General features: G+C 37.2%; 2 protein-coding genes across 3 annotated transcripts in view; both read left to right on the top strand.

Moving 5' to 3' along the window:
• LOC131627411 (uncharacterized) overlaps positions 1-16,363 on the top strand; it is a 44,480-nt gene extending 28,117 nt beyond the window's left edge. For both annotated transcript variants that reach the window (XM_058898270.1, XM_058898269.1), the window contains exons 32-44: positions 736-864; positions 953-1,038; positions 2,091-2,206; positions 2,294-2,406; positions 2,603-2,714; positions 2,882-3,003; positions 5,381-5,549; positions 5,649-5,868; positions 8,745-9,066; positions 13,594-13,733; positions 14,616-14,737; positions 14,832-15,039; positions 15,499-16,363. In XM_058898270.1, coding sequence (XP_058754253.1) covers positions 736-864; positions 953-1,038; positions 2,091-2,206; positions 2,294-2,406; positions 2,603-2,714; positions 2,882-3,003; positions 5,381-5,549; positions 5,649-5,868; positions 8,745-9,066; positions 13,594-13,733; positions 14,616-14,737; positions 14,832-15,039; positions 15,499-15,604 — 1,965 coding nt within the window. In that variant the 3' untranslated portion in view covers positions 15,605-16,363. The remainder of the gene's footprint in view (positions 1-735; positions 865-952; positions 1,039-2,090; positions 2,207-2,293; positions 2,407-2,602; positions 2,715-2,881; positions 3,004-5,380; positions 5,550-5,648; positions 5,869-8,744; positions 9,067-13,593; positions 13,734-14,615; positions 14,738-14,831; positions 15,040-15,498) is intronic.
• Positions 9,073-13,587, top strand: LOC131627414 (uncharacterized). Its single transcript, XM_058898272.1, has 2 exons — positions 9,073-12,496; positions 12,552-13,587. Exons 1-2 carry the CDS (start codon positions 11,153-11,155, stop codon positions 13,155-13,157), a joined length of 1,950 nt encoding a protein of 649 aa, XP_058754255.1. The 5' UTR covers positions 9,073-11,152; the 3' UTR covers positions 13,158-13,587.
• Positions 16,364-18,058: the final 1,695 nt, after the last annotated feature.

Genomic DNA, 18,058 nt, shown 5'->3' with positions numbered 1-18,058 from the left:
ACGGAGACACAGGAAAAATGGGTGGGGGCTTTGATGGTCATTTTCAAGGTCACACAGCGTAAGTAAAAATCGAGAAGATAATCCAAGTGGGTAGTGTGCTGGGGAAGTGGATTGTAGCAGTGGCGCCAAGGACAGTGTAATTGTTGAGCAGTGTCTTATTCGTAGTTTTCATAGCAGGCAAACCACTAGGGATCTGCCAAGACCTGTTTCACTGGATTTTCTTTATCTTGAATCAATTAGAGAGTAGGATCAATTACGATCCCTGATTTAGACCAAGTTTGCATATGATGATATTGGATGGACAGTGAGGATCACAATGATTTACCACCGGATAAGGTGAAGGAGAAGGTCAGGAGTTAGTTGTTATGGCCATGGGTGTAGGGGAGCATGTGGAGCCTATGCTAAGTGTAAGTAAATGGAAGAACGGGTGGTTAAAGGTAGAAGCTGCCAATTAATTTTCTTCCACTTCTCATTGCTTATACCCCTCATATTTTCCTCGTCATTGTCGCCTGCTCTAGACTCGGAACACGAGTCAAGATGGTATCACAAGTGTTCCTGTGCCAATTTATAAGATCTCCAAATTCCCATTCTTCTGTGCCTATACTTTTCCCGTGGCAATTAGGGAAGTTTGGACAATAAAGCAAAACCCATCAAGTATTACAACCTAGTTAACATCATCTTGACTATTACAGCTGGATATGAAGGATTTCTGGCACTGAAAGTTTTGTTTTGCAGGTAAGAAATTCTGCGGTCCGGACACTTTTCCAAACATTGGGAACTCATGGACAAAAGCTTTCAAAGAATATGTGGGAAGATTGTCTTTGGAATTATGTATTTCCTACATTAGACCGTGCTTCTTTCATGGTAATGTGAAATGATTGCTGTTGATGTTTGAAAGCTTATATTCAGCACAAGTGGATGTATTTTGAATTTTTGGTTATTTGGTAAGTAGGTTGCTACTTCATCAAAAGACGAATGGCAAGGGAAAGAACTCGGAACTCGAGGTGGAAAAGCGGTTCACATGCTCATACATCATAGGTATTTGAATTTATCCTTGAATTTTTTATATTAATTTTTGTTTTTAATTTGTGGCCTCAGTGATACACGTAGTTGAGAAAATAGGAAGAATGAGAAATGGAGAAAAAAGTAGTTGTAATTATTCTATTCCCTGAAAAGACTGAACAGTGTACATGCTAGTGATCCCTAAAGTCCTAATCTTGTATCTACTAATTATATTATTTTTTCTTCCATAATAAAAAATTACCAGTTGTAATATGACTAAATCATGACACTTTGACCCTTTAGTTTAGATGCACCAAAACTACCTAACATTTTCAATCCCACAAGTTTTGTTAAATTGCGGCCATGGTGTGGATGATTTAGTACCAGCTGCTATAGGCAATATGTGAATTACCACATTTGTATGGGGGGAACTGTCTTGCATAAAATGCCATCCGTCATTGACAACATTTCCCACACCACTTCCTCGGGTTTCCCTGTATTGCTTGACACTCTTCCTTTAGCTGAAGCTTATTTAAGCTTTCTCTTTCTTTTTAGCAAACTAAAGCTGACAAATGGAAATTTAAACATAGTCCAAAAATAAAGAATTGAGATTTGAAATTTAACGAATTTAATCGACTGCATGTAACTCTAATAACAACTTGTAATGAGCTTCAAACAACTACTACCAAACTAACAAAATAACTGGTAGAGAGATCAATGATTGACAACTAGCTCAACGGACCACAACTTGCAATTAACAACATAGCTCATGTATTAAACTACATGAAAGACAATGTATAAGCTGATTGTTGGATCCACAAACTGGGTTTAAAACTGAGAGGAGAGTTAAATAGCTCTAATTACAAGTTAAGGAATAGGGAAACTTAAAAGATATAGAAAAAAATAGGTTTGCAAATCTCTTGAACATTGTACAGAATGCCGACTCCCACATCTGTTTATGCTGATACTATTACCGATAATGACACTTGTGCCTTTTACTATAGATGCACTGTAGGAAGCTACTTTGTTAATTTCATAATCATTCCAAAATATCTTGATATATTCTTATGTTTTTATCAATTATGCAGCCGTAACACTGCTCAGAAGCAGTGGGATGAAACCCTTGTGCTTGTTCTTGGTGGAATAGCACGTATATTACGTCTGTTCTTTCCTTTTTTCACGAGCTTAAGTAACTTTTGGTCTGGTGCGTTCAGTATTTAAATCTGATTTATCTGCCAGTTTCCTATGGTAGTATGTACAAGTAATGCTGATTTAATTTGGCCATGTGTAGGCTGGGAATCACTGCTTCTGTTTGTGGAAAATAGCATTTTAAATGGCAGCAAAGAAGTAGCACTTGCTGCAATTAGTTGTTTGCAGACAAATGTTAACTCCCATTCGTTGAAGGTAGTGACAGTGATAGGAGTCAAATCTGATATTCTGTTTGTATATGTTAAGTAGGCTCCCCTGCCAAATTGAGTTTCCCAAAGCCCTTCATCTTTTTGACAATAGCTGTTTTGACATTTAAGCAATGAACAAATATAAGAAAGCAGTCTTAGTTGAAGTATACTCATTTAAATACTGACAGAAGTTCATGAATTAGGGAAATATGCCGATGCGTTACCTGATTTCAGTGGTTGATGTTTACGAGCATGTTCTGAAAAAGCCATCCAATTACAGTGACAAGGTGAAGCAGGAGATTCTGCATGGTCTTGGTAATGTATTGGTTTTCATTTTATTATTATACCTTAATTTAATTCTGTGTATGTTACTCAATGAGAATAGTCACCTTTAAGTTTCTATTTGCACCACAGTCAAGTTAGCTTCAGATAGTGATAGTGACATGAGGCTGATTTCACTTAGTATTTTGAACGACTATCAGGAGAGATTTATGTCCAGGCTCAAGGATCATTCAATGATGTCATATACACACAGTTGGTAGCAATCATAGATTTGGCTGTGAAGCAAGCCATGATAACAAATGATAACTTTGAAATGGAATTTGTAAGTCCATATTTTAATAACCTTTTCTTTCATTTTTAACTGATACTGTTATGTTCGACACTTTTTCTTTTATACCAGTGTAAATCCAATGCATAACACAAATGAAGATAATTTATTTATCCTCACTGCACTTTACAATTACCACATCTATATTAATGTTGAGAATAATTAGTGTTATATAGTTGTGAACTTCATGCATTGTTACTGATAGGAGTTTGTATCAGCCTGATCCAGTAAAGAGAGATGTGTTTTTGGGGCTTAACAATGAAAAGCCCAAAGTGTGGTGAGTTTACACTGGGAAAAAGAAGAAATAGAGTGTGAGGAAGGCGTGAAGGGTGAATTGATAGTTAGTTAGAATATTACCCTATTAAGTGGGTGTTTGGGGAAAATAGAAGTTTCCGGCTTTCCGCAAGTGATTTGTGAGAACCTTTACGGTTAGGCAATGAGAGAAATACCTTCTCTTTGATGAGGAGCTCTAGCTCTTGAATTGTATTTAGCTTTTACTCATTTTCCACCATAATTCAATAACATTCCTCCATTGATTCCATTTCTGTTATCTTTGCTCTATCAGTTGCCTTGGAAAAGAAATGTAACTATGTAATCAAATGCCGTTGTCACTAAATTGAAATTGTTTATTAAAGCATGTAATTGATATATAGTTTAGCTGTATAGGGACTGACAGGTATCCTAGGTTGTTAATCTCAGATAGCGGCGCGTAGCGCCGGACCTCCCAAATGCTATAGCGGCATAGCGGATAGCGGGATGACCGCTATTGTGAGCTTTTAAAAATCAAGGTAAATACTTAATATGAAAACATAAATACTAAAATAGGTTCCAACAACATACATAAATACTAAAAATAGGTTCCAACAACATACATAAATACTAAAAATAGGTTCCAACAACATTCATAATGACTTGAAAACAAAAGTTGCAACATACATAAACCAAAAGTTGCAACATACATAAACTAAACATAATGACTCAAATTAGGAATGTACTCAAAATGTCCAAATCAAATTCTAAACGTAAACAAAATGACTAAATCACATCCGCCTCATCTTCACTTCTAAGTTCCACCATATTAATATCATCTTGGAAGCGTGAGAAGGATAAGGAGAAGTTCTAGGAAGAAAAAAATGGAACGTGAATTGAAACTAGGGCAGAATGGAATGGCTGCTGTTTTTCAGTGAAGAGAGAATATTTATGACCTAATGCTCACTTTTAGCTTTTATAGAAGTTAAATAAAAGGGAAAAATACAAATTTTCCCTTAAAAAAAATTCAAAGTTACAGTTCTGACCCTATCTTCACAATAGCGGTCTGAAAAGCGCTACAAAACTGCTATTGCGCCGCTATTCCACCGCTACGGCACATGAAATTGCGGCAGCTATTTCCGCTATTTCAGATAGCGGTTAACAGCCCAATAGCGTCGCGGCGAGGGCCTCTACCGCTACGCTACACCGCTATAGCGCCGCTATAGCACGCTATTGACAACCTAGCAGGTATCAGTACAGGAGGTGTGACCTGCTATAGCAGGTCACCATATTGCACAAGTATAAATATGTGGCACAGTTGTAACTGATTGAAGAATAGATAACAGAATTCTGTTATCATGAATAACAGTTTATCTATGCTTTCTAATACTGTTAACCAACAATTAACTCTTCAGTAACAAGGTGTTTGCCAGTTGTAAAAATTGAGGTGTAGCGGAAATGTTCACCAAATTGCAAAGGTGGACTGAAGAGTTCTTAAGTGTCCTGTTTTGTTCATGGCCTAAGAAAAATTTGTAAATCATCTGAAAACTATAATTTGTTAAAAAATATAAAGGTGTTTGGATTGTAAAGAGCAAATGCAGCTGTAAGATGGAATGCTATTTTTATTCTAACATTACTGATTCTGGTAGTAAGTTTCTTGACAATTTTTTGTTTGTAAACTTGCTTTGTTGCACATTCTAAATTTCTGAACTTCATTGCCGGCCTCGTAAGGCTTTATACTCTCTTAGCAGCAGAGGCGGTAGTTTTTGTAAAAACCAGAAGTTGGAGTTGTAACTTTGGAGTAGGACGAGGCATTCTCCACGTTCATATTTAGTTCATTGCACAGTTGATGAAAGGGAAACGGGTTTAATATCCGCTCTACAGCAATAATGATTTCCGTAAAATTCCATAATTTTTATGAACATGACACACTATTTTTAAGTTCCATCATGTTAACTTATTTATATTCCAAGTGACTTTTGATGATATTGCTTCCTCAAATTTTACTTTTCTTTTAAGAAGAATTCTGTTGTATATTTTAAAGAACCTACTTTATAGTTGTAGTAGAATTATCCTTTTTACGTATAAACTTTTTCATAGATGTGTTGTTCCAATTTTCTAGGGTAATGTCCCACCTGTGCTACGGACTGTACTGGAAATCTTACCGCTGTTAGGCCCAACTGAACACATTTCTTCTATGTGGCCTGTTTTTCTTCGAGAGTTTCTACAGTATCTTCCTAGACAGGATACCCATTTACTGAATGACGATGGAAAAATAGATCAAGCAAGAGGTTTGGATCTTATCCCAAGCATGGAATTATCTGGTTGTATCCGAGCTACTTCAATTTCCTCTTTAGGTTAAAATAAAAAATCCATTCTCATTTGTGCAGATTCTTCGGTGAACAATGAATCACCTAATGGCTCTATTCCAATATCACGTGATATAATAGCAGTGTCTCCGGATTCTGGGTCAACTGCAGCTATAAATGCATGCATTCCTAGCTATATATTCGCAGAAAAGCTAGTTCCTGTACTGGTAGATCTATTCCTGCAGGCACCTACAGCTGAAAAGTATATTGTATACCCTGAAGTTATTCAAAGCCTCGGAAGGTAGTAACTGCTCTTGATAAATTTAATTGTTTCTGCAACTATATTGTTAATGGTAGATAGGAATAAGCTAGCTCGCTTAAGGAATGGAGAGTGTTTTTCAAAATTTTAGTTGAAAATATTTATATAATGCAGCCATGGAAAAACTGAGATTGTGTTTCTGCTAATAGTAGATTCAGGCAGAGCTCATAGCTACTGTAGCTGCACACATCAGGGGTTGTATGATGTGTTAATCGGAAACCAGGGAAAAGAAACTTGACTTTGGGATGAATGCTAATTGTGGAATCCTCTGATGAGAATTGTTTGTCATGCTTACATTTTGGGAAGATGTGCGGTTTCAAAATTTTCTTTCTTTTATCTCTTCCGAGTGTCACATGCTACTCGATGTGGGACTTGGGCATCCCACAAATGCCCATGTCCCTATCATAATATCAGCCCAGGATCCATCTATTGAAATTTAAGAATGTAATATTACTTTCTCCTTAACAAAGAATATGTCAAGTTCCATGTGTTTTATGGAGAGCTGGACTGTGTGCCAAAGAAACTGTGCTTAAATTGTGACATTGTGTTTGAGGAGTGTGAAGCTTAAGTTGTAATTCAACACTGGAACGAACAATTAAATTCTCTTTCTTGGACCACCATGACACAAGGTTTTGGCCTAGATGGATACATGCTCCTGAGTTTGATATTTTGTCATCGGGTCTAAAGCCCAATTAGCATCACAACACTTTATGAGAGTGAAGGATTGAATGTGTGAGGCATTTTGAATAAGATGGTATCAGAGTCTCATTCAAGTCCTGTGCATAAAGGAGTGTGTTAAAGAGTCCCACGCCGGACAATATATGGGCTGAATATATGTTTATAAGTGGGGATAATTGTCACCATGGTTGTCAAGATCTCGATTTAGTTCTTTAAATCTTACGATTTTGCGATCTCACTCACTCCAACGATCCCGATCTTAAATAGAATTGTGTGTGGTAGCCAAATTACAAAAAATAAATAAATTATAAAACCGTTGATTTTGTGCGATCTTGGCCAGTTCTGGCCATAATCAGTCATTTTTCGGCCTTGCTTGCCGTTTTCTGGCCACCGCCATTACAAGCCAAGAAGGTTGACAAGATGCCGATGCGCAACAATTACGGTTCGAAAAAGGCCATTTTCCCACGGATACACTTGCTACTCCCTCTCGATCTTACAAAAATAATTGGGTAGTCTTAGAATTTGGGTTGGACCTATCTCATCCCTACAAAACCGGTTTGTAGGGTGAGGGTTGCCCCCACTTATAAACAAAACACATGCCATATCTCTAAGCAATGTGAGACTAAATCCACCCCTTCAAAGCCAACACAATGAAGGTGTTGGCTGCAATGAAGGCCAGACAAATTGCCGCAATTAAGGCGACTTGGGGCAGACCGCAATGAAGGAGGAAAGTCCAACACATCCCCTCACGCTTGGGTCTTAATGAGCCCGAAGCGTGGATGATGCGGAAGCCCAACAATGGATCTAGGATAGACTCTGATTCCATCTTAGAATTTGGGTTGGGCCTAACTCATCCCTACAAAACTAACTTGTAGGGTGAAAATTGCCCCCACTTATAAACACAACACATGCCATATCTTTAAGCAATGTGTGACTAAATCCGCCCCCTTCAAAGCCAACTCAATGAAGGTGTTAGGGGCTGCAATGAAGGCAAGGCAAAGTGCCGCAATTAAGGCAACTAGGGGCGGACTACAATTAAGGTGGAAAGTCCAATAGGTAGGACCTTCTGATCTTAGTTACGATCTTATGTTATACGATTTTACTGTCATCTCCCAATCTTATGCAAGATCCTGATCTTGACAAGCTTGATCCTCACATTACAAATTGGTTTTGTAAGGTTAAGTTAGGCTCAACCACAATTTTTAATATGGTATCAAGAGCCTATCAATAGTGCCATCCACCATTTATTCAACGTACCAAGCCCTATAATGTTGGGCGTGAAGGGGGTGTATTGTAAAAACCAAGTCCCACGTATCAACAATTTGGGCCACCCATCACATATATCCATGCCCCAAGTCCAATAGTCTCACATTGGTTGAAGGTAAAGCCTAAAAAGAGTTTATAAAGTGTGACACCCCTCACTTTACAAGCCGATTTTCCAATACTCCCCATCACGCCTAGCATTATTGGACTTGGTGCGTGGAATAAATGGTGGGTGGCCTGATCAATATGCTCTTCATATTGGATTAAGAATTGTTGTTGAACCTAACTCAATCTTATAAAACTGACTTGTAAGGTGAAAACTGTCCCCACTTATGCTCGGGCTATATATTGTCCGATATGAGACTCTTAACAAAAAGAAAAGAGCTAATCAAGTGATAAAAAGTTCACAGCTATCAATTTCATGAGCAAAAAATATCGTAAAAGGGAGCTTTACTTCAAAGGTTGTTTGTAAAGTGTTGAAGTAATAGTTTTTTTTTTTTCCATTGCTATAGACTATAGTAGAAAAAAAAAAACTATTACTCCAACTCTTTACCAACAACCTTTAAAGTAGAGCTCTCTTTTACAATATTATTTGCTCATGAAATTGATAGCTGTGAACTTTTTACCACTTGGCAACTCTTTTATTTTAGTGTTGTTCCGAACGAAGGACGATACTAGAAAAAAGAGCTTTCCATCCTTGCTCAATATTTCCTTCCACAATCAGTACAAACAAACACACCCTAAATCTACCCACTGTTACTGCTAACAGACTGGTATCGTTATTCACCTAGGAATGGAACAATGTATTTACCTCTACTGAGTGCTCCAATTCACCTTGTTAATCTGTGCATAATATTTTCCTTTTTCTCTATAGATTTGTGAGTATTGTGCAATTATATTATTATGTTACTTCTCAGATGTATGACAACACGACGAGACAATCCAGATAGTGCACTTTGGAGGTTAGCAGTTGAAGCATTCAATCGTGTTCTTGTTGACTATGTAATGAAATCAACAAAAGGTGGTCCACAGTCTGGCATTACAAAACCTGTCAGAACACGAATATGGAAAGAAATTGCTGATGTTTATGAAATATTCCTTGTTGGATACTGTGGACGAGCTCTTTCTTCAAATTCTCTCTCGGCAGTGGCATTAGATGCTGATGAGTCCCTTGAGATGACTATCTTGGAAACTCTTGGTGACACTGTTCTCAAATTGCCAATTGACACCCCTGCAGATGTAAGTTTTTCACCAATAATATTATAAATTATAATTGGTGCACAATGTAGTTAGCATGAGCATGCACTTCGAATGCATTACTGCTACTGGTAGGTATTATTAAATTAAAAAAGGCTTGGTAGATGTAGGCATTTGTTGATATGTGTCTAGTTTAGACCCAGGATTGATCAAAATTGATCTGGCTGCAGGAAGTAAAAAAGTTCCTGATACACCATGACAATTTTAATGGTTATGAATTATGTCATCATATTCTCATGCCAAATGCCTGCATGTAAGGTACTTTGGCATTCCAATAACCAGTATACTTGGTACTTATCCAGACATGGATCTGTACATGTAACTACAGGTCTGTTATGTAGATCTGTCTACACTGTCAATAGTTTTCAACTTACTGTTAGGAGGGTGTACATTATGAAGGATGATAAGAGGATTGGGGAACCAACCCAACTAATAATGGATGTAAAAAAAAAATTCTGCCATAGAAATAACAGATACTTGCACGGAAGGGGAAGAGGAGAGGGAAGAAATCTAGAAAAAGAGAGATAAATGTGAATGTGAGGATCTTAGCGAGGTAGGACATTACTTAACAAGGATTTCGGCAGGTTTTCTCTTTAATGACATGTGGTATCAAACTATCATCTCTTTTTTGGTTTTGTGTAATTATAGGGGACTGCTTCTGTTTTAAGGAGCTGGTCTAGGTTGTTCCACAAATGAATATCAGTTTCTATTGGGTTCCTCAATCACTCATCCATACCCTCAAAATAAATATGAAATTTTTTAACTTTAGTTTATATTGCATATGTATATATAGTTATACTTACATGCATTCATACATATTTAACTGTACAACAGGTGATTAGTGAACAATATTTTATTCAATATCAGTTCATTTATTTTTCAAATGATAATATATGTTAGCAGTTCAAAATTTTACACCCATCTAAGAATTTCATTGCTAACATTTCTAAGTTTTACTATGGTTATGATTTAAAACGTGGTTTTAATGAAATTTGAAATGAACCTCTATGTCGTCAACCATAAATCTGCAAAGATGTGTAAAAATTCTTCAGAACATTTAAAACGACCTATAAGTTTTATTTTTGTTTCTTACAGCCCCTGCTCCAATTTTTAAGACCTTTTGATGCACATATTAAAAAATGTCGGTAGTGTAATTAATGTGTAAAATTTGTTTGTCACAATTACTAAATTATCCTCTATGTACATCTGTGTTCAATGCTGATTTTTCATATTCCAAGACAAATTGGTAGTACTAAGAAGGGATACATTTGAAAAAATAAATAATAATTGTATGTAGAAATTTGCTATGGGTCTTATATTGACAAACAAATGTTCCAAATGGCTATTATAATTAGGTACTGAGGGAGGGTAAAATCTGACTGGCTCTCTACAGTGGTTAGCTTAAGTATTTACTGCTTAGGAAAAGTAATTTGTAAACTATCGATTATTGAGTTCTTTAATTTTGTTGTCAACAGAGTTATTCTATTTTTGAAGGACATCCCACCCCTTATTATACTTGGCTTGTTGTGAGTAATTATTGTTATTGAGAACATATTTCATGCTATTGGTGTTATTTGTTCTTGATGTAGGAGGATTGTGCGTATCAAAGAAGAAATCGCGCGTCGGAAAGCATTTTAATATTTAAGCAATATTTAAGCGATTTTAGTTTTAATATTTAAGTAATTTCTATTTTATTTGTTTTATTTAATTTTGTTTTGGATTAAAGGCCCATAAGGCCCAATAGGGTTTATTTGTTTTCTGTATTTAAAGACCTTTGGCATGGCCATAAGGATTATCTCTTTTATTATATAGAATCCAAAGTTTTCTTTAGTCCTTGGTGGACTCCAGAGCTTATCTATAGGGTTTGCGCTTGCAACCCTGTTTTCATTCAAGGTTTAGCGCTTGCTATTTCTTTGGGCGGCTTCCGACTGCGTCAGTTGGCATCAGAGCAGGTTTTCTCCTGTTCTTTTCGTAGCTTGACAACTATGGCGGACCAACCGGTGACCAAAGCAGATCTTGAGGAATTACCACGGCTTTTACCGCGGCTCTAACTGCTTTGACTGAACAGATGGCGAATTTAGCAAATCAGGCGAACAACGCCAACAACAACAACAATGGGAATCGGCGAAGAAACAGGAGAGAGGAACCGATTAGGGTTCTACGGGGTGGAAACTGTGTCGAAGATTCAAGTTCTGATGAAGAAGAACCTTACGATGAAGAAGATAATCGTAGGAATCTACAGAACAACCATGACTATCGAGTGAAGGCTGATATTCCATTGTTCTACGGAACTATGGGAGTGGAGGAGTTTCTTGATTGGCAGATCGACGTCGACAGGTTCTTCGACGTTATGGGTGTCCCTGAGAACAAGCAAGTCAAGATGGTTGCGATCAGACTTAAAAGTACTGCAGCTGTCTGGTGGGATAAACTTGTTGTTCAAAGGCAGAGACAAAGAAAGGGGCCAGTCAGAACTTGGAGAAGAATGAAACAATTGATGCTGGAGCGGTTTTTACCGGAGGATTATGAGCAGATTCTTTATAAGATGTACATCGAGTGTGTTCAGGGCAAGAGAACCGTGACTGAATACACAGCTGAGTTCCTGCGGTTTTCTGAGCGCAATGAATTGGGAGAATCAGAAAGCCAAAAAGTGGCTCGATACATCAGTGGCCTAAAGGGATCCTTGCAGGAGAAGATGGGTTTACAGACTGTATGGACCGTTAGTGAAGCATCCAGTTTGGCTTTGAAGGCAGAATTGATGGAGAAATCCCCTCGAAATTTCTCGTCTATTGAAAGGTATTCACCCCAAAGTAACTGTGAATCAGCAGGTGACAAGGAAAAGAATGCAACACCCCGGGATTCCAATCTTGAGAATAAGGGGGTTAGCAGCTCTAGCAGTGTGCAGCATGGTAAAGCACCAATTCAGAGGCCAAATAATCCATATGCTAGACCCGCTATAGACATATGTTATCGTTGTAACGGAAGATGCCACAAATCAAATGTTTGTCCAACAAGAAGAGTCGCTGCTGTTGTGGAAGAAAGGGAGGAAGATGAGGAAAGACAAGATTCTACAGTAAAGAACGATGAGTATGCCGATGTTGAGTTTGCGGTGGAAGAATCTGATGAGAGGGTAAATTTTGTGTTGCAACGAATGTTACTAGCATCCAAAGACGAAGGGCAGCGCAAGAATTTGTTCAAGACACATTGTTCTATCAAGAACAAAGTGTGTAATCTAATTGTGGATAGTGGCAGCATGGAGAATCTGGTGTCGAAAAAATTGGTAGATTATTTGAAGTTGTCCACAAAACCACATGAGAAGCCGTACAACCTCGGTTGGGTAAGTAAGGGCTCCCAAGTTCGAGTAACACTAACCTGCAGAGTTCCTATCTCCATCGGAAAACATTATAGAGAAGAGGTACTTTGTGATGTTCTTGATATGGATGTTTGTCATATTTTACTTGGTGGAAGAGGTACTTTGTGATGTTCTTGATATGGATGTTTGTCATATTTTACTTGGTAGGCCTTGGCAGTTTGATAATGATATCACTTATCGAGGACGGGATAACGTGATGATGTTTACATGGGGCACACATAAAATTGCTATGGCTCCTGTTTTGCACTTTGATAAGAATCCAAGAGGAAAGAATCCTAGATTCTTGATGATGACGCATAGTGAAAAGGAGCTTAATGAGGCTGTAAAAGAAACCGAATGTTTCTGTCCAGTGGTGATCAAAGGGTTGATGAATGCTATAAAGGAGGAAACAATTCCAGAAGAACTGCTAGGGATCCTAAAGGATTTCAAAGAGTTGACCGCAGATGAGCTGGCAACCGATTTGCCTCCTATGCGAGATAAACACATGGAAGTTAAAGTTTTCAATGTGGGAGAAGATGTGATGGCATTTCGACGTAAGGAGAGGTTTTCAGTTGGTACTTACAATTATAGCAAGCTGCCAGATGAAGTTCTTTATCAAGAAGAGAACTCGGGGTCGAGTTCTTCAGAAGTGAAGGAGACTGATGTAGGAGGATTGTGCGTATCAAAGAAGAAATCGCGCGTCGGAAAGCATTTTAATATTTAAGCAATATTTAAGCGATTTTAGTTTTAATATTTAAGTAATTTCTATTTTATTTGTTTTATTTAATTTTGTTTTGGATTAAAGGCCCATAAGGCCCAATAGGGTTTATTTGTTTTCTGTATTTAAAGACATTTGGCGTGGCCATAAGGATTATCTCTTTTATTATATAGAATCCAAAGTTTTCTTTATTCCTGGTGGACTCCATAGCTTATCTATAGGGTTTGCGCTTGCAACCCTGTTTTCATTCAAGGTTTAGCGCTTGCTATTCCTTTGGGCGGCTTCCGACTGCGTCAGTTCTTTATGCTGCAAAACTCACCTGACTGAATGGACTTGTTTTGAGCTTTTCTTGTCCTTCATATTATATAGCCAATGAAAATGCCATTAGCTCGTTGTTTCAGTGCAAAATTTGCATTTCCCATCTAATGGTGTGTATTTTCAGGTTGTGGAGCGACTGGTCTCCACGTTGGACCGTTGTGCATCACGCACATGCTCTTTACCTGTTGAGACTGTAGAGCTGATGCCCCCACACTGCAGCAGATTTTCTTTGACTTGTTTGCAGAAGTTATTTTCTTTGAGCAGGTGCCATCCTTTTACCATTCTTATTAATAAATGTTTAGTTTCTAATGTTTGAGCTTTTAGCATTTTTTACTTGATTGCAATTAACTTGGGGAAGCACTAAATTATCTTATACTCCCTCCGTCCCAACTCCCAGATTATAACACGCTTTGGAGAAAAAATTTGTCCCAAATTATAAGTCACTTTACATTTTCAATGAAACATTGCTCTATCATTTATTACTCTTTCTCTTTCACTCTATTAATTTCACTTTCCAATGTAATTATTGAAGGACATTTTTGTAAAGTTATACATCATTTCACTTTCTCATAAAGTAATAATTGCATTTCTTAATTCGTGTAAACTGCCCAAAACGTCTTATAATTTGGGACGGAGGTAGCATGAAATAGTGTCAATGACAGTCTTGGATGCTTCTGCAATCTAATTTTGTGTGCATTGTATACAGTTGCCTGTTTGGTCTGGAAATTATTTTCTGATGCACCTTTATTAATGTACTTTCATCCGAAGAGAAATCTTCTAAATCCAATTTTGTATATTTTATTCATACCTCTCGGTATATTTTAGGTTTCTGGTTAGTAATTTGAGTAACACCATTGGAGACCACAATAGAGGCCTCATTCTATTAGCGAACTTTCCATTGACAAGATTTGATCAACTCACCCTGGCTAAAAATCTGACTATAGTCTCCATTGCAAATTTTCTCTCAACTTTTTATTTTAATGTTTTTCTTGTTTTAACCAGATTTGATATGAAGTCCTTTTTTCCTTCTCTCCCTCTTGCTCTTCACCTTTTAGTTGTCAGTTTTCACTATATAATATATCATCTTAGTAATGCTGACCATTTTCTGTCAAAAAATGTTGACCATTTTTTATGTAACTTTCTCAGTTATTCTAATGAAATCAATTGGAATATGACGAGAACTGAAGTCAGCAAAATCTCAATTATGGTGCTTATGAACAGATGTGAATACATCTTGAGCAGGTTTCTGACAGATGAAAAAGGCTTGGGTGAGCTTCTTCTTTGATGAAAGAGTGTAGACATCAATAATCTTTATTTCATCTCCCATTTTTTACCTACTTATTATTTTCTTTTTTCCTGCAGGAGAGTATCCATTACCTAAAGCAAGACTTGAAGAAATTAATTATGTCCTCAAAGAACTGGCATGTCTTCTAATTCATCCAGACGTAGCATCCATCCTCCCCTTACGCCCATGCTTGAGAACTGACCTACTAGATGACAAGGAGAAACACGGGAACCGTTCCCATTTATTTGTGTTATTACCTTCCTTTTGTGATCTTGTTACATCAAGGTAAAGTAAATATAAATAGGGTGAACTGTGTTTTTGATTATCCTAAAGTAATAAGTGTTGATTTTAGTTTCGATAAAAAAATTGTATATTTTTAGTCCTTCTGTTTTACAAAAAACGTACTATATGTTTAGTCATGATTATAATATTCTAAGGTAGTGGTGAAATCCCAACTTCTCGCAATAAGGTACTAGCTAGTCTGAAGATGCTAGGCCACTCGACAATATCAACAAAAATAAATACCTTCTGAATTATGAACTCTGACAAGATCTCGTATATCATACTTTGGTCTACCGGCATTTTTTTTTTTTGTTTTAATCCAAATAAACTTTCCAATCCAAACAACTATACATAATCTTAGAATGGATTTAACTTTCTAGCAGCAAAAGGAGATAGAAAATAATTTTTTTAATCATCTACTCCTTGCTCTATGGTTTCTAAATTTGTTCTTTTGATTGACAGAGAATTAAGAATTCGGGAGCTGGTGCAAGTACTGCTTCAATTTGTCACCAAAGAATTGTGTCTGGAAAAGCTCAGCATAGCATGTGAAAAATACACTTCCAGATAAGCCTACTATCAAAGTTGATTACTTCAACTGTTTAAGCTTATGCAAAGCTTAGGTTTTTTACCCCCCTTCATCTTCTCGGCTGGGATTGTATATTTTTTTGTAGACTAACATAGAATATCACCGAGAGACTTCCCCAGTCTAGTCTTGCTATTGTGTCATAAATTATGGTTAGCTGTTTCTCAGCTCCATCAAGCACGTGCCCATAATTGGCCTACCTGAAGTGTTTCATGGATCAAAGTTTTCATATATTCCATCGCTTCCAGCTCAAGCACCGCTAATTTGGCGCCAAGCTTAGAAAACCATAAATTGGGAAAAACAGGCGTGAAGGTTACTGAAATATGCGTGGTGGTTGAACAACCAGTTATTATATAGACATAAACAGGCAAAGGGGTGGAGGAAACCTATTAAAATGATCCAAGAGAGCAGATCCACATTCCCCTGTCTTGCCAATTTTGTTGTACCCAAATTACATTATGAATGATGTATGAGTCTGACGTTGAATTCAGGTATTTTAAGAAAAATAAGTAACTTAAGTCAGGGCTTTCTCGTGTTGTTTTTAAATATACAAACAGTTCTTGCTACTTGCAATGGTCAAAGTTATGTAAAATACCGGTTTGGTTTTCGATTGACATTCATAATCTCTTATGGTGAGAACTCATAATCTCTTATGGTTAGTACTCAAAATCATTGTTTCAAAAACTACCCTTGAATTATGATGGTTGGACAATAATACAAAGTACTCCCTCCGTTTTTTTTTAATGGTCACTTTTAAACTTTTTACATATAATCAAGAAAATAATCAAGAAAACTAATGATTATTATTACTTTTTATGCTATAATTCTCTTTTTATTTATAATATCTTTAATTATTTGTCACATATATTTGACTTTTTCTCTCTACAATAGATGATTTGTGATAATTTTGATAAAAGTAGGGGTGGCAAAACGGGTCCGGCCCGCGGGGAAAGCCCGATTGACCCGCACTTTTTCGCGGGGCGGGATAAGGTTTTAGGTCCGCTTTCTTTAATGTGTCCGCCCCGCCCCGTTTCTTTGTGGGCTTTTGCGGGCATTTGTTTTAGAATTTTACTATTTTTAGGCCTAAAAAGCCGAATGCCCGCCGGCTTTCTCCGCCTCGCCCTCATTTTTTTGCGGGGCGGGGCAAGGTTTTAGACCCGCACTCTTAAAAAAGCCCGCTCGCCCCGCCCTGTTTTTTCGCGGGCTTTTGCGGGGCGGGCCTAAATGGGGCGGGCATGCCCGTTTGCCACTCCTAGATAAAAGTGCAATTAATGTTACCTTAAATTTTATGAGTGACAATAACAAAAAAATTATTCTAAAAGCGACGTTAAAAAGAAACATAGGGAATAATCTTAGAAATGTAATGGCACAATCCAATTATCAGCTAACTAAAGCATGTTAAGTCTCTATAATATTGAAAGGAAATATTTTCATCCTTGCTATATGATGCGCACCTATAAAAATTCTAAAATGCTTTTGGGTGAATTCAAATATGCATCTTCGAACACATCAAATATCATTTTTTGACAAATTTTAGTTTGGATATGCCTCTCCGAAGTCACCGTTTGTCCTTAAAAAATTAAACAACCCCATGTTTCTTAAAGAAATTGGCTCGGAGATGCATCTTCAAATTTTTGTCAGTGTAAGTTTTCCAAAATCAATTTTTAAGTATTGTGGTGTTTTCAATTCAATCTAATTTCAATTTGATTAAAAATGTTATTTGTTTCAAGGATTGATAAAAACAAATATTATATAACCATGTAAAGTTTTAATCAAACCAAATATTGTAGAAATCAAATATATTAGTACAGTCATTGTTCTCTAAGTTGATTAAAATTAAACAAAATACAATAAAAAAATACTCTACTATGTATTCCTAATCCTAACACCTCGGTTCCTCCTCTGTCTACGTAAGTCACGACACAACACTCCGCGCCTTAGAAAGAATGGATTGTGCTAGGGCAACCACTTTATCCCCACCTCTTGCAGACACTCCAGACTCGATGCTCTGGCGTGTAAGCTGCATAATGTTATGACTGCGCGCGGCAACACATCAACGACATGGTCGTCCAATGCCTGTTGATTCTCCAAGAGCTCCTCATGAGCAGACCTAGGTGGACGTCCAAGAGCGTCCTGTGTCATGTAAGGGTATGACACTTTATAGAACCATGTCATGTAACCTTCAAAATAACTCCATTGAGACGTGGTCCCATGAGTCCGATACTCCACAGGTACCAGATGATTCTCAAAATCCTCCAGATTGTATTCACGTCTCTGCTGAGAGTTCATGTAGAAACAGTTTGGAAGGGTGATCTAGGAATGATCTGCACGTCCCCAAACTAATAGATACAACATGATATTGACCCCATATAGAGTATTAGAAAATGAGGTCGAATGCAACTCTGTTTCGGTGAGCACCATATGGCCTCAATTATACGT

The sequence above is a fragment of the Vicia villosa genome, unplaced genomic scaffold, assembly GCF_029867415.1.
Source record: "Vicia villosa cultivar HV-30 ecotype Madison, WI unplaced genomic scaffold, Vvil1.0 ctg.000363F_1_1_3, whole genome shotgun sequence".
Lineage (NCBI taxonomy): Eukaryota > Viridiplantae > Streptophyta > Magnoliopsida > Fabales > Fabaceae > Vicia > Vicia villosa.
This window is presented reverse-complemented; position numbering and strand designations above follow the sequence as displayed.

Coding starts and splice junctions, on each gene's coding strand:
- LOC131627414 (XM_058898272.1), top strand. CDS start 11,153: ATGGCGAATTTAGCAAATCAGGCGAACAACGCCAACAACAACAACAAT. Junction 12,497..12,551: donor GAAAACATTATAGAGAAGAG/GTACTTTGTGAT, acceptor TTGGTGGAAGAG/GTACTTTGTGATGTTCTTGA.